The sequence below is a fragment of the Buteo buteo genome, chromosome 8 (assembly GCF_964188355.1).
Source record: "Buteo buteo chromosome 8, bButBut1.hap1.1, whole genome shotgun sequence".
Lineage (NCBI taxonomy): Eukaryota > Metazoa > Chordata > Aves > Accipitriformes > Accipitridae > Buteo > Buteo buteo.
In genome coordinates, this window is record NC_134178.1 from 35,031,174 (window position 1) to 35,045,668 (window position 14,495).

The following is a 14,495-nucleotide window of genomic DNA, read 5'->3' on the forward strand; positions in this document are numbered from 1 at the left end:
TGCCAGCACTAGCACTGAAGAGCTTTCAGACGCGCTGGAAACACTGTGAAGCAAGTTTCTTCCGGCACACAAAGCATTAAGCAGCTAACTGTGCAGAAACAGACCTGCAGAAGGCTGTGGAGGTTTCCAGCTAGATGTCATGGGATTAAGGCCACAGAAATAAAAACACCCTATTCAGAATGAAAAATGGCATGCGGTCCTGGAGAGGAGGCAGCAGGTGATACCTATATACGGGAAGTGAATGTTGCTCACTGCACATGGTCTCAGAAAAACACATTTAAACGCCTTCAACTTTAAGGCTTTTTAAACCTTTCTAGGTGATAAATACTGGTCATCAACATGCAAATTCTTGTCCAGGGCTGATTCTGCTGCTAACTTCAGCCTATCTTAAGGAAAAAAAACCCACAACCAAATCCAGACAACCCCCCACCACACAACCTCTTAGCTTCTAAAATTATCCTGCACTTCCTTCCTTGACATCTTGTTATGCAGCAGACTTTGAGAACAGCTGGTGCCATGCTTTCAAAGCAAACAGCATTTTAGTTAGCAGGGCAGCAGCCAGGCAAACACAGGAGCGAAGCAGGCAGGAATATGGGATGACACAATGGAAAAAGTCACCCAGACACATCCAGAAAGTCTACTTCTCAGACTTGGAAACTGGAAATATGTCGTGCAGAGGCAAAATTCATGGATTGGTGAAGGATGAGGAAAAGATACAAGAGAAAACCCAAGCACACATTCGCCACTTCTTCAGAGGCAGTTGGAACAGCTGCCCCAGCCTCCAGCTGGGTGGACAGTGTGGTGAGGCAATGAGAAAACACCCGAGGCAAAAAGAAGAAGTCCTCCTCATACTGCCATCAGAAGTGATATCTTTTTTCTTTTTTTTTTTTTTTGCAAACTCCCCCTTTCCTAGAAACAAGCCCTGCCTGCTGGGGTTTTGAAGACCCTCTCTTTCCATCACCATGCATGGAAGTTGTTATCTCCAGCAGACACTTCACCTTCCTGTCCTGTATGTCAGCACAATTCAAGACTAAGAATAATGGCATCCTTGAGCATGCCAGGGACAAAAGCAAAGAGAGGACACAGCTGTAGGAACTAAACAATTCACTGTGACTCGAAAACAAAAGCAAACATCTTGGCTTGGTTCTGAGGAGCAGGCTGTCAGCCAAAAAAGCAACCTTTTACAGGTTTTACAGCAACCTTGAGGTTTTCCCTGAGGAAACCTGCCATTGTGCACTTGTTTACCTTTTGTGAAGTTAAAGGTGGCCAATCTACTTTCTCTCAGGTCATTCAACCCTGCTACGGTACCTCAGCCCCAGCCTGAACCGCCCCAGCCCTGCTGTGCCAGCACAACTCACCTCACGACTGGTGGGCCAAGCCACACTTGACCCAGCTCTGCTGGGAGCTCCTGGGCCACAGTAGGCAGCCCTTTTGCTCTTCTGCATAGTAAAAATTCCTCTTCTGCCTGAGAAAACCACAGCTTGCCCTGCACTGTGCTCAAGGCAGTGGTGCTGCTGGCTCACTACCTTCCCTTTGTGCATGGAGAGGTGACCTGGCTGATCTCAGAGCGCCATATTCCCAGGAAAAGAAACTACTAACTCCCATCACTCAGGGTGAGGTTATGTTGGCAACGAGACTTGCACTTCTGGCCAACATCTAGAAGAAAGTTCTTCAGAAACCATCAGTAGCAACCATTTGTTTTCCTGAAAAAGTCAAGAGTGGGAGTTTATGTTGCAATCTCAAAACCTCTGGAAATCACTGCCTGTTCTATTCTATTCTGCCAACTGGTAGAGCTCAAACAGCAATAAACTGCTGCCTTTCACTGGTACTGCAACACCTAGGACATAATCCTAAAACACTCAGCTCCTTTAGGAAGATGGCAGGGTTGCCATGTCCTTTTAACTAGATCCAAGTTTCTCACTATCATATCTTAAGAAAAGTGCAAGCTGATGCCATGACAAAAATTACTGTGGTTTCACAATTCACCTCAAAAGGTCATATGTCTTAAAGAATACACCAGGTCACTACTGCCTTTCCCAAAGGAATTATTTATGCACTTAGAGCTCATGTGTGATGCTTCTCTCATCGATTTATAAAAGCTCACAAGCAGCATGCTACAAATGAAAGGAATCATGTGGCCTTATGTTCAAAGTTGCTTTATTTAGCTTCTTTTCAGCAAAGGCAAATACAGAAAACAGGACAGTTAATACATCAGTAGAGCATGTAACTTCAGATAAAGAATAAATAACCAATGAACATCACACACACACACACACACAATACCTCTAAAAAATATAAAATACAATTTTTTGATTGACTGAAGTTATTTTCAAATCTGAAGTAAACCACAGCTGCTGTGGTCAAAAATACTTCTGTAAATGTATCTCAAAAGTTGTTTTGCTCAAAATTTTTTTGGAAAAAAAAACCAAAACGAAATGAAACGCAAAACCAAAACACCTTAAAAACCCCCTGAAGTCCCACTTTCTGTACAGAAAGGAAGCAAGGTGTAAATCAAAACTACAAAAAAGCCCAACTTGCAATGAAGCATTTCTGGTATCCCAAACAAGCAGAAAAAGAAAAATAAAATATGGACCATTTGGTGTTTGGGCCGGATCAGATGTATTTTTTTTAATTAAATTAGAAAAAGTGAAATATATAAATAAATAATTCATATTGTACCCACAATAACAACAGCAAATGTCGTCCCTCACATCCTCACTAATACACACATATACACACACGCACACCTTTTTGCCAGATTCTAGAGAGGCCACTGCTCTAGAACCAACAAAATACTGGTTCTGAACACTTAATCATAAGTCTTGCATCTACTAAATCTTCTCTGTTCATTTTTTTTTTTTAAATTGACAGTTTGCACTCTTGGTAAACATATGACATAAAAAGCACAATCCAAAATGCTACGCACTTAGTAAGATGGAATATTTCAGATACACAAATAAATGCTAATCAAACCCAGAAGACAAGAGGATACTGGTAGTGATCCCAATATAGTGACAAATATTTGGACAGAAGGAAGACTGAGAAACACCTTAAACATTAGCATTTGTCAGCAGAACAAAAATCACCAAAGACCCCTGCAGTCCTCCCGCCTGTCTATTCTGTCAGTTAAATGGGCCACAAAGTCGGTGTGCCCAGAGGTAGGCTTGTTTTTAGCAACCTTCACCCCATGAAGCAGGCACAGAGCCCTGTCGAGGCACTGGGAGGCAGAGGGCACACCGAGGCTCTGACCCCTCGCAAATACAACGAGCTGCAAGCTAATGCCCAGGAGTGCTCTGCTCTCAAAAGCAGCCTGCTCCCGCACAGCAAGAAGCGGGGACAGGCAACTGGAGCATTAAGCCTGGAAACGGCCAGATGAACAGGCTTTGGGAGGCAGCAAGGAGCAACTGGTGGTGGCGGGGGGGAGAAGAGCTCCAACCCTACCTGGGGCAGGAGCGGAGTTAGGTCCCAGCTCGTAAGAGCAGCAGTGTCATTATCTGCTACCAAAATCATGGCAAAGCAGTAAATTCAGCCTCTGCAAGACTCCCCACTGATACCATTACATCTGCAGTAGTGACACACGATAGTTAGGTCAGGGTGTAACATCCCACACAACAAGGTCCAAGTATGGCTTTTGGCCAGCAGAGCTATCTGTCTGTGTTTAAAAAGACACAACAAAAAAGGATGAAGAAAGGGGAGACTATTCCGAACAGTGCATAAGATGACCATGAGAAGAACTATTGACAAACCTAGTCCACGCATTTTGACAGCTAAGTAAGGAGCAGGCTGGGGTATTAACAGAGTTGTTTCAGAAAAAACACAGGACTTTGCTTTCATTTCCTCCTCACTTATATATTAAAAAAAAAAAAAAAAAAAGCCATCACCCCAGGGTTAGTAAGAAAAGCCCACTAAAATAAATTACTTATAATTCTTCTTTCCCAACTGTGGCTGCCACTGCCTCTAATCTGTCACCTGCTTGGAGCCCTATTGCTCTTCCCCAATAATTTTGGCAGATTTGGTGTGGTTTGAGTCCTGTGGTTTTGAGTCCAGTAGGTCTCTCCAGAGAGAGTCAAGCAATACAGTCGTTGACACATTCACACATTCGCTGAGAAAAAGGAGTCGGATCAGCTGGATGAAAGAAGGAAAACCAGATGACAGGAAGAGGGCGATGAATGCAGAGTTGCTGCAAGTGAAATTGCAGACAGATGTTGGTAAAAATTAAATCCCTCTTTACTGCGAGAGCAGTTAGGCACTGGAAGAGGATCCCCAGAGAGCTTGCAGAGCCTCCATCTATGGATGTTTTCAAAACTCAGCTGGAAGAAGGCAAATGCATTTTGCACACTGGCAGTACCAAGAGTGGCACAAGCAAAATAGATTTTGGCTGGCAGCAGAGGAGTGGACTAAGTGGTCCCTCTGGGCCTACTTTTTATGATTAAGCGTCTAGACCGGATAACAAACATTGTGCTAGTCTTTTCAGCAATCAACTCGGCGTCTAGATAGAGTAGTGTATGTGATATATTTCCCTTTTATTGCTGTTTCTTTCCAGCCAGTCAAGTCACTGCTTGTAATGTTGACTTCAGGCTGCTGGGCTGTAATGATTTGGTAGGTGAACAGAAATCCTCTAGAATCCTAGAAAACAAAGAAAAAACAGGCTAAAGGATGAATGGTGGCCATTGTGTTGCTGCCTCGGGTGTTGCTGAGTGGTGTGGTTGCCACTGGGGTGGCAGGGCAGAAATGCACAGTGAGGAAAGTGGGGATGAACAGTCATAAAACTGCCCTTTGGTGAACAACCATAGGACCTTCCCTGCTGTACAACAATCTGCACATCTTCCTAAAACACAACAAAACCAGGCTTCAGCCTGTGTTCCCCCTTGCTTCCTTTCTTCACTATAGATGATATCTTACCTTAAATTTAAGAAGCTACCTTATCTTTAGCAGCACAGAAGCACACCTGCCACACAAAGTGTCATTACATAGAAAGGTCTGTGCCTAAACCCAGAATACCTGATCCCAGCACCACTTGCCCGGAGCACCGCCGGAGATGCCGGCAAAGCCACAGGTGGCACCGCTCCCAGCGGTCAGCGCTCACGCCATCCAGCTTGCCCCACACTGACAACATCCCCCCCCCCCCCCCCCTTCTCAAAAGGGATACTCTGAGGAACATTCAGCTCCCTCATTACTTTGTTATGCTCCAAAGAGGAATAGCCTTAAACTGGTGGGAAAAAAAAAAGTTTTTTTTCTCCTCCCCTTTTGTCCTTAAGCAACAGAAATTCCTTTGGGAGCATATTTATGAGAAAGCCTGAAAACAACGGTTATGAAAATGCCATGCTATGCACCGCAACAGCGGTTTCTCCTTGGGTGAGGAAAAACTACCCAGCTTGTCGACACTCCACTCAAACCCATTCATTACCAGCAGAAGGGCAGGAGCTGGCTTACAAACCGTTTTACCATGGGAGGAAGCCAAGTGATCCTGCTCAGCAGTAGCTGCCAAAAGATATTACAAGTGTAATACAAAGTACACTATTGGAAAAGTTGTTTTAAAACTCAGGTAGTTTCTATTACACAAGATACCAATTTACATGTCAATTTTGGTTTATGACCACTGAAGTAAAACCTACAGTTATTACAGTACAACCACAACAACAAACATGTATTTTTAAGTAAACTAATGAAAACTGAGAAAGTGAAAACAGAATTACATTGGAAGATCTAAATCAAAGCTTCTTGCCTGGTGATTTCAATCACCAAGATTTAAAAATCAGTCCAGCTTACAGTACTCTATAAAAGACAACTGCTAGATTTTTTTGGTCTCGCCCTTCCCAAAGATTGTCTTCCCACCCTAAAATTATCCTAAATCACTTCACAGCTCTGACTTACAGCTCCTAGAGACAATGGGCCAAAGAGATGTGGCTAAAAAAGACTCCTAGCTTTTGCCCTACTGGCATTTGGAGCACTCCCTGGGGATGGGCGGTGGCATGCCTTCAGCCAGCTCGCTGGTTATTCTGCCCTTTGCTTTCCTGACGCTTTAAATAGCAGTCAGCCCTCCTCAGAAACCTGGAGGAGATCTACACACACATCAGGATGAAGTTTGCACATCTTACCATAACCCATATGGTGGAAATTTGGACAGATCGGCTTAAAAGCCGTTCCCACCTTCAGGTAAACACTGGAGCAGCAAGCATGTCGTGGCACTGCTCGTGCTGCACAGCACCGTCAGCCAGCCCTTAACCTGACCACAGCCATCTGAACTACTGCTACACAGCACACCTCATTACCTCGTCCTCTGCCCCACAGTAAGCATGGCTTGAGATTCACTCGCTTGCATCTCCCGAAAATTTAGTAAGGTACCTTGAAAGTAACGGGATAATTCTAATGTCCTTTTTTCAATGTAGAAATTGGCAGCTGAGTGCAAAGCCTTACTGCAGATTTAAACTGTGGAAAAAAAATAAGAAGGCATTTCCAAACAAGAGACACGGAATATGGCATGACAAATTTTCCGAATTAATATTACTCTATTTGCATATAATAAGAATGATTTACTGAAGAAAAAAAGGAAAAAAGAAAAAAAGAAAAGAAAAAAGGCATTCACCATTTCCTACTAATACAATACCAAATGAATTAGAGAAGTTATTACACTTTGTTTTCATTAAACTAAGGCCATCAACACTTGTTCAAGCAATATTTCAGATTTTTAAAAAAACTGATCTAAAGACAAGATTATGTGATTTTTAAAAAAAAACAAAAACAACCAAACAACTTACTACATACCTACTACTAAACCAAATACTTTTTTTAATTCTGGAAACCATACACACTGCAAAATTCAGAATATGACAGTGAGATAAGGACTACACAAAACCCTCAATGGATTTATAAACTGTGAAAAGCAAACCAACTTTCCTGGTTAGTAATACATAAATAAGGTTATTTGTTGACTATATAAGTAGTTTGGTATTTCACAATGTCATTCTGGTATTTGAGACCCAATTTATGACACAACCTTTATGTGGCTTTGAAAAGAATAATGAAATATACAGCATCCTTACTTTTCATGTAGAAGAGTAAGAAAAAAGTTTCCATCTCCTTATCTAATAACCCTACATACAGCCAAAGTATTTTGCAAAGGAAATACATTCCGTAATTGAGCACACAAATGATTCTAACCAAGGAAGTAAAGGAGCAATTGAAACAACAAGGCAACTATTCGTATATCACAGAAGTGCTATTTTTCCTCCCTTTCAGCTGCCAGCCGTTTTATTTTCTGGTTATCTACAAAGCCCTGTTGTTGGAATGAAAAGGAGAATGAAGGACTGGAAAATTACTTCATAATGAAATATGAGCACAGATACAATGAACAGGATAGAAATCATGTTAATGACACGCAGTAAAGGCCTCCCTGTTTGCAAAGAAAGGGCTTCGTTTTTAGTAGGCTACACTTCGACACCTCTCCTTTAGATGGGCAGGCCAAGCTCTGAGATGTTTACTACACTGCTACCATCACCCTGTCAGTAGCAAACAGGATTTATTTCATCCTGCTAGTCAAAACCCCTGACCATGCCCCAGGAGACCTGAATTAATCTACGCGCCTTCCCCTCCTTCCTCCTCTGCTACTCCTTCTCCCAGCTCTTCTCCAAAATGGAAAGCAGGATGAGGAGCATGCTTGCCCCAGCAAAATAAGCTGGGAGAAAAAAACATGCTGGGAAAATGAACAAAGCACCAGTTGTCCCTGTCCTTTGCAATGAAAACAGGTAGCACTAAATCGTGGAAAGCTTGGAAAGAGTGCCCATGCTTGCTCTCTATATGATGTAGACTGGAGGATACTGCCAAGCACATTTCTGTGAAGAGAAAATTAAGTGACTTACTAGGGAACAGGAGTTGTCTGGAAGCAGTGTGTGATTAAACCCAGAAAACATTTTCATTTGGGTTACAAAATATTTATGTCTGCGGGAAACTTGATTGGCAGCCTAACAGCAGAATTACTCCTCTGCTGACATTTTTGTAAGGGATTGTTTTGGTGGGTTTTCTTTTTTTTTTTTTTTTTTTTTTTTTCTTTCTCCCCTTATTAGCTCTGTTTACGTCTGTTTGGCTACAATGTTTTTATGCTGTGGTTTTTTGGGTTTGGGTTGGGGGTTTTTTCAGTGTAGTGTTAAAAAGGGTAAAGGAATAAGACTGTTGTAACCAAAACAACTTTCACTTACACCACTGCATATTTTTGCTATTTTGGGGAATCCAAAATAGGACAAATATAATCTCCTGCTCACAACAAAGCCACACTTGAGAGGAAACCAGGACAATTCTAAAATGAGCTTCCCCAGCTGGGACACGACAACCAGAGACTCATTCCTCTGTGAGCAGGGTGCATTATATCCATCTGCCTTATGAAAGAGGGAGTTATGTCCTCAGTTTATCATCTGAAAGACTGGTATTTAGCTGTCACTTCAGGAAAAATTATTCTGAAAAGTCTCCTAAAACCAAGCATCTATTATGTTGTTCTCAACTACCTAGTCTCTCACTATTAAGAAAAACAGCTGCATGTCAAAGCAAATACACTGAAAAAACAAGACAAGTCATACAGATAAAAGAAGAATGGTCACAATTTTTAAGCCAAATTTTAGAAACACAGCCTTCCCCAAACTGAATAAACACTAGAAAATACTGTTATAATGCTCTTCCAGAAATAATTTTGAACTTTACTATAAACAAAGAAATGGAAAGTGTGTGCAAGTACTTGTTTTTGTAAAGTTTCCCAAATACCTGGAATCTCCTGTACGGGACTTCCATATTTCTCAACGTTTCAGGACATCTTTGGCCACAAAAATTTAGGTTTCTGATACCCACATATTATAGCTGATCAGCCAAGCTGCTATAACAGCTTAACAGACCTGAATCTATATTATTTGTAGCAACTTCCAAACTTCAAAAAATAATAATCAGGGTGTCTTAAATTCCTATTCAGGGTATTAAATGATCTCTAGCTGATAACAAAGAGGTATTTTCAATGTATTTTATAGCACTTGTACAGCATTTGAGGTACACTGAGGTTCAGCATCTCTTTGAAATACAGTTAGTTGGCTGTATTCAGACACAAACCTCTTGAAACAAAGACTTTAATGCTGCTTAATCTAAGTTCTGTAAAATTTCCACTTGCAGGAAAACCTGAATGTTTCAATTTCCAAACAGGAAACACCCATTGCTATGTTGGCACTTTCTGTGGAATGGATTTTTTGATCTGTCCTAGTCTGTTCTTCTTTGACTCTTTCAAGTTTTCCTCTTCCAGGTTTACCTAATTCGCTCAGCTTTCTTAGGTCACATCGTATCTGTTCAATAACAAGCTCCAAGAATTTTTTTGTCCAGTTGTTACAGCTTTTTAAACACAAATATACTATTTGACCATTTCTAAACTTTCCACATAGGAAAACATGCATAAGCTACCCAAGAGAGATCAACATACCAATGCTTTAAAAAGACAAAAAAAAAAAAAAAAAAAAATCATGCTGGCCTTTATATCCATTTGTGAAATAGCCCTTCCTCACAGACCACCACAAGCCTCCAGAAAACTGTTTGCGTGTAATTTTATCACCCTGCAGACTGCTAACTCCTAAGAACTGACTATAAAGCTTTTTAACTGGCCAAGCTGAAATGTGAGTACCCTGCAAGGCTTGAAACAAACAACTGATGCTGTCGAAAGCATTCAGGTTGATACATGTATGCAATAGGTAAGTCACAGGAATTTATTCAGAATAATAGCCTTTACTTTGCTTCAATCCAGCCTTGTTAACTGGACTGCTTTACATTGGTGTAGTCTACAGTTAAGCTCTGCTAGCTGACCCAGGCAGGAAATGGTGTAACTTTTTACCACAAGAGTAGCACTGAGAAACCTCCAGCATAGATGAAGTTATGTCTGGCGAATCATTGCAGCCTGCTCATCGCACTTAAATAGAGTGATAGGCACGGCTATGTTTGCCTCTGCTTGGCAGAGGATGAAGATGTGAGTTTTCCAAAGCTTTTGCATCAGCTCTTGCTACAAAGGCTGCTCAGTTTGTTTTCAAACAAGTGACTTTCTGCCAAACATTGTGAAGACGTTTTACTTCGGATGTTTTCAGGGAGAACCAAAACGTATATATGCTCTGTAACTGGTACACAAGGCAAATGCCTGAGGGATGGGACATCAACTTTGAGCCCCAGCTCTTCACCCGATTCCCAAGCAGCTACCACAGAGAGGAGGGAAACAACAAAAATAAAAGCAAAGCAAAAACCAACCATCCTCTCAACAGCAGAAGAGAAGAAACTTTGACGGAGAAGGGTCCCCAGCCACCCAGATAAAAAGCTGTTGTTTTACTTTAAAAACCAGGCATCTTGACAAGACTGGAAAGGCTTTGCTTGTTATCTAGTGCAGAATGAAAAGAAGTATTGAAGCCTGAGGTAATGACCTCAGACAGACATTGGTATCCTCCAGCCAGCACCATTAGCTCTCTAATGAGCGGTTACAAAAAGCGCGTCCAGAAATATGTACGTAGGTGCTGCTCCTCGTTCCAACACAACTGGAGGATAATAGAGGATAAAACCAGGAAAGGGCTTTCTGCAAGATGTTATTCTCTTTTGGGTGAATCAACTGCAACCAATGCCTTAAAGAGCATAAAGACATTTCACAGATGATTGGGGAAAAAACAAGTCACCGCAAAAACAGACCAGGGTCCACAGTGTGCTGCTCAGATGGGAGCTAAGGAAGTATAGGGGATTTCCTCTTTACAACAGGGTATTTGTGGACTGGTAATGCACTCTAAACATAGTGTTAAAAATAACTGTAGCTCCACAAGTGTTTTTGGCATTCTAAGGATTTGGCCAGGAAAGTGACAGTAACTTTCAGCAACAGGCAGAGCATCCAGGGTGGGTGGTGGTGGGGGAAATCAGATGGTGACAGAGCAATCAAACTGCACCAGTACTGGAATTTTACAACAAACTAATTAATGAGGCCTTCAGGAAAACAGATGTGCATTAGGAAGATGGAAAAACACACTTTCCTAAGCTGGTCACTGTATGAAGGAATAGGATGAGCTGGTCAAAATTACTCTGGATAAAATAATGCGGCCTTTATGTGAAAAGGATCCAGGTCAGCACATTACATTTTCAAAACTGAAGACCGAAAAGCAACTGAAAAGATACAGACTAAGACTGATAAAAACCAGACTACATTAAAAGAACAGAGACTGAGCGACTTACAAGTCCTCTGCAGAAGTCACATCCTGGCATCACAGTTAATCAAAACCCACAATAAATGGGAAGAAACACAAAGTCCCTCAAATCCTGCTTTTGTTGATATACTCTAATACAACCAACTTACACCCACTGCTAAACACTGCTCGTCTAATTTAGCCCTTCTGCCCTGCTGAACAGGTATTTACTTGAAGTCTCGACCCTGTGACACGCCGGCACATGCGTGGGGCTGGGAATCCAGATGTCCTCCCAGGCAGTGGGGCATGAGACCCCACTTCTCTTGCTGACATAAAGGGGCTTCAAGCTCTGAGCCATTAGCTAAGGAAGAAGGGGCACAGTGCTTTCAGTTTAAATACATCATGCTTTTCTGTGTTTTATGCTTTACGTACAAAGCAGCGGAAGGGGGCTCTGTTCAAAGTGTCCAAACTAATGCGTAAGCTCTGTTGTTGTACATTACAGGAGTGTCTCTGCAGCAAGAAATCATGTCTTGCATGACCCATGACATGGCACAAGGATGCATGAAATGGCTTGAGGGTTCCAAGCTTGATACCTAGCGGGTGGTACAGGGCACAGGAAACCTGCTGTGAAGCTAACTGTACTGCCTGCTGGGGATGGTCCTGTTGCAAGCTACCTCTGGAAACACATGCAGGCATTTCCTCAGTAACTACTAATATCCAAGGGCAAGAACCATGCCAAGAAATATGTTAACATCCTCAGCCTAGTCTAAACATGAACAACCTAATCTTGTCAAGCAATGTTTCACAGACTGACCCTGCTCCTGCTTCAGGCACTGGTGCAGTCACAGCATCCCAGTGTGGTTCTCCTCATCTGGGATGCAATGAAGGGGCTTCAAAACTCTGCAAGGCAGCACCTGCACTTTTCAGCACTCTCTTTGCCTGCTCACCCTCTGATCTGCTCTAGCGAGTGATCCCAGACCTCTGCTAGGTCACCTCTGCCTCAAAGTCTCTCCTTCAAGATTGCTTAGTACAAGCTCATTTGTGTTTAGAATGGTTGTTCTAGAATAAAGACGCATCTTTCTTTTGAGCATTTCACCTTTTTCTTCTGATCCTTTAAAGAAAAAAAAAAAAACTAATTAAGAACCAAGTTCTTGCCCTTTAACTTCCAGGTTGGCCTGAAAATTCAACAGAAATTTTCTCTTCTGAATTGTTTACAGGATCAATGGAAAGCTCACATACATTTTACAATTAAGAAGTTGTATTTGGGCTGTAAGAAGTGTTCAGTTCTCTTTCTTCTCAGTAAAGACTTTTATGTCTCTGGCAGTAGGAGATTTACGAGATCAACCCCTCTTAACAGTAGATGCTGTAGGTCTAAGTTCACAATAGATAGGTGTTATGCTCCTGGAAACACTTCCTTACCTTATATCACATTATCATCATAAAGCAAGTATCTAAATATTCAGGAACCGAGTTGATGTGTGCTGGTGTTTCTGAACATATAGTAGAATTTAAAGCCAGACACAGCACTTTGACCTAGTTAAGCAGAGTAAAAGCACCCATCATTAGGAAGCAGACTCATATGGTGAGTTTGAACGCACTTCTCCATCATATTACACTGTTTGTCTTAAAAATACAAAGAAGGTGCTGTGACCAGAAGAAAGCGTTCCCTTGAGGGCATGTCACTCTGCATGAATGGGTTTCTCTCCACCATACCTTTTCTGCCAAAACTTCTCTGAGCATGCTTACACTCAACACTTTTGTGGCCCTCCAGGAAAATGCAAAAGACCAGCGAATTGCTTCTGCTGACAGTTCTGCCTGAAAGCAAACCATGAGCAGCATGTTGTACTCTACTTGGATTCTCCCCTCGCAATTTGTAGTCCTGTATTGTAGCAGTGGGAAAACAGCTCTTAAAATTACATGCAACTGAGGCAACCTTTAATAACTGTAAACATGTTATTATAAAGCTTACTTGTCCAATATGAGTCTCATACCCCCTAACGGTATCTCAACAAAGTCTCAACTCTTCTCTCTTATTATGGCTCTATGAAAACTGTTGGTTTCCATGCATCAGTGACTCACCACTTCAACCCCTCCTGCATATCCTCTTCCTCCGGCACAGCATAATCAGAATTATAACTGTGATGAGAATTAAGAGAGGCACAGTAATCATCAGCAAAAGCAATGAGGACCCCTCCTCTGTGAAAAGAAAACAACAAAAAATATACCAAACTAAGCTAGTTTATGTAGGAAAAAGAGCCAAGAGGATGTCTGATTAACAACAATTGTTCCTCATCAAGATTGTGAAAGTTATTGCTAAGCTACATGAAAGCAGCAATTGCTCAAAAGAGAGAGTGAACATATGTACTTTCAAAAACAAACTTACTTGCCTACAGAAAATGCTTTGTGAAGAAAAGATGTGCTCATGTTCATGCACGGCAAAGAAAACTGTCATTCCCATACCTGATATGGTAGTTAGCATACATACATAAGCAGAACTTTATACGAGTCTTCACCCTTTCTGAAGAGTTTTTTTGTTCATCCAGAATTTGAGGTTTTTGTTTGTAAAATAAAAGTTATTCCTTTTACTATTAAACACTTATCACTGTCGCAAAGGCAGTGATTAACTTTCAGAAAAGACAACAGGCCGTTTTTTGATGCCTGCAAGTAACTCTACCCAACTTCTGAGCATAATGTCCCTCCCTGGTTAGACACTAGCCACTTCATTTGACTGCCATTAATCAAAATGATAATATGAAGGCTCATTTCAATGCTCACTGATGTTAGCTGGAAAGCTTTCTGAATTAAAATTTATTTGAATCAAGCCAAAACTATCATGTCCTTTAACAAAGCTTGGTTGAACTATTCATTTGAATTTCTCTTTCTCTAAAATATGATTGTTAAAACGACAAGCTATTAGCTGATTTTTCATTCTCCTAGCAAGAAATAACAAGTCTTGGTTTCCTGCTGAGACACACATTTCCTTTTTAAAAGGCCAACCCAAAAGAATATTGCATTTGAGACAGGACAAAAAGATTTATTATGCTTTTCAATTAGTGTCATTCAGAATTAAGAACTAATTTGCTTTTGAACTTCTAGAGAGAAGATACTAAAAGTCAGATCTTACTCTTTACTACCATTCTTATAATAATCACTTCTTGAGCACGTAATTTGGGAATTAACCCACAATCCCAAGCTGCTTTTCTTGTCTTCCTAATTTTGAAGTGGTCTTCCTTTTAAGGCTCTGGATTTGGAGACATGAGAATTTTAAATCACCTAAGTCAATGCTCCTGTGTGAACTGAGAATGGTACTTCAGCTTCTAATGTTTC

The 14,495-nt window shown here is 41.3% G+C and overlaps 1 protein-coding gene across 10 annotated transcripts in view; it reads right to left on the reverse strand.

The window, feature by feature from the left end:
* LOC142033761 (OX-2 membrane glycoprotein-like) overlaps positions 1 to 14,495 on the reverse strand; it is a 45,186-nt gene that overhangs the window by 26,249 nt on the left and 4,442 nt on the right. For 5 of the 10 annotated variants that reach the window (XR_012651323.1, XR_012651324.1, XR_012651322.1 and 2 more), the window contains exon 5: positions 13,248 to 13,364. Coding sequence is in view for 3 of the 10 variants with exons in the window: in XM_075034082.1 (XP_074890183.1) it covers positions 13,252 to 13,364 (113 nt within the window). In the remaining 7 variants the exon portion in view is untranslated. Of the gene's footprint in view, positions 1 to 2,149; positions 6,430 to 13,247; positions 13,365 to 14,495 lie in introns of those variants that run through there. The other 5 variants (XR_012651326.1, XR_012651325.1, XM_075034082.1 and 2 more) reach the window with 5 other exon arrangements.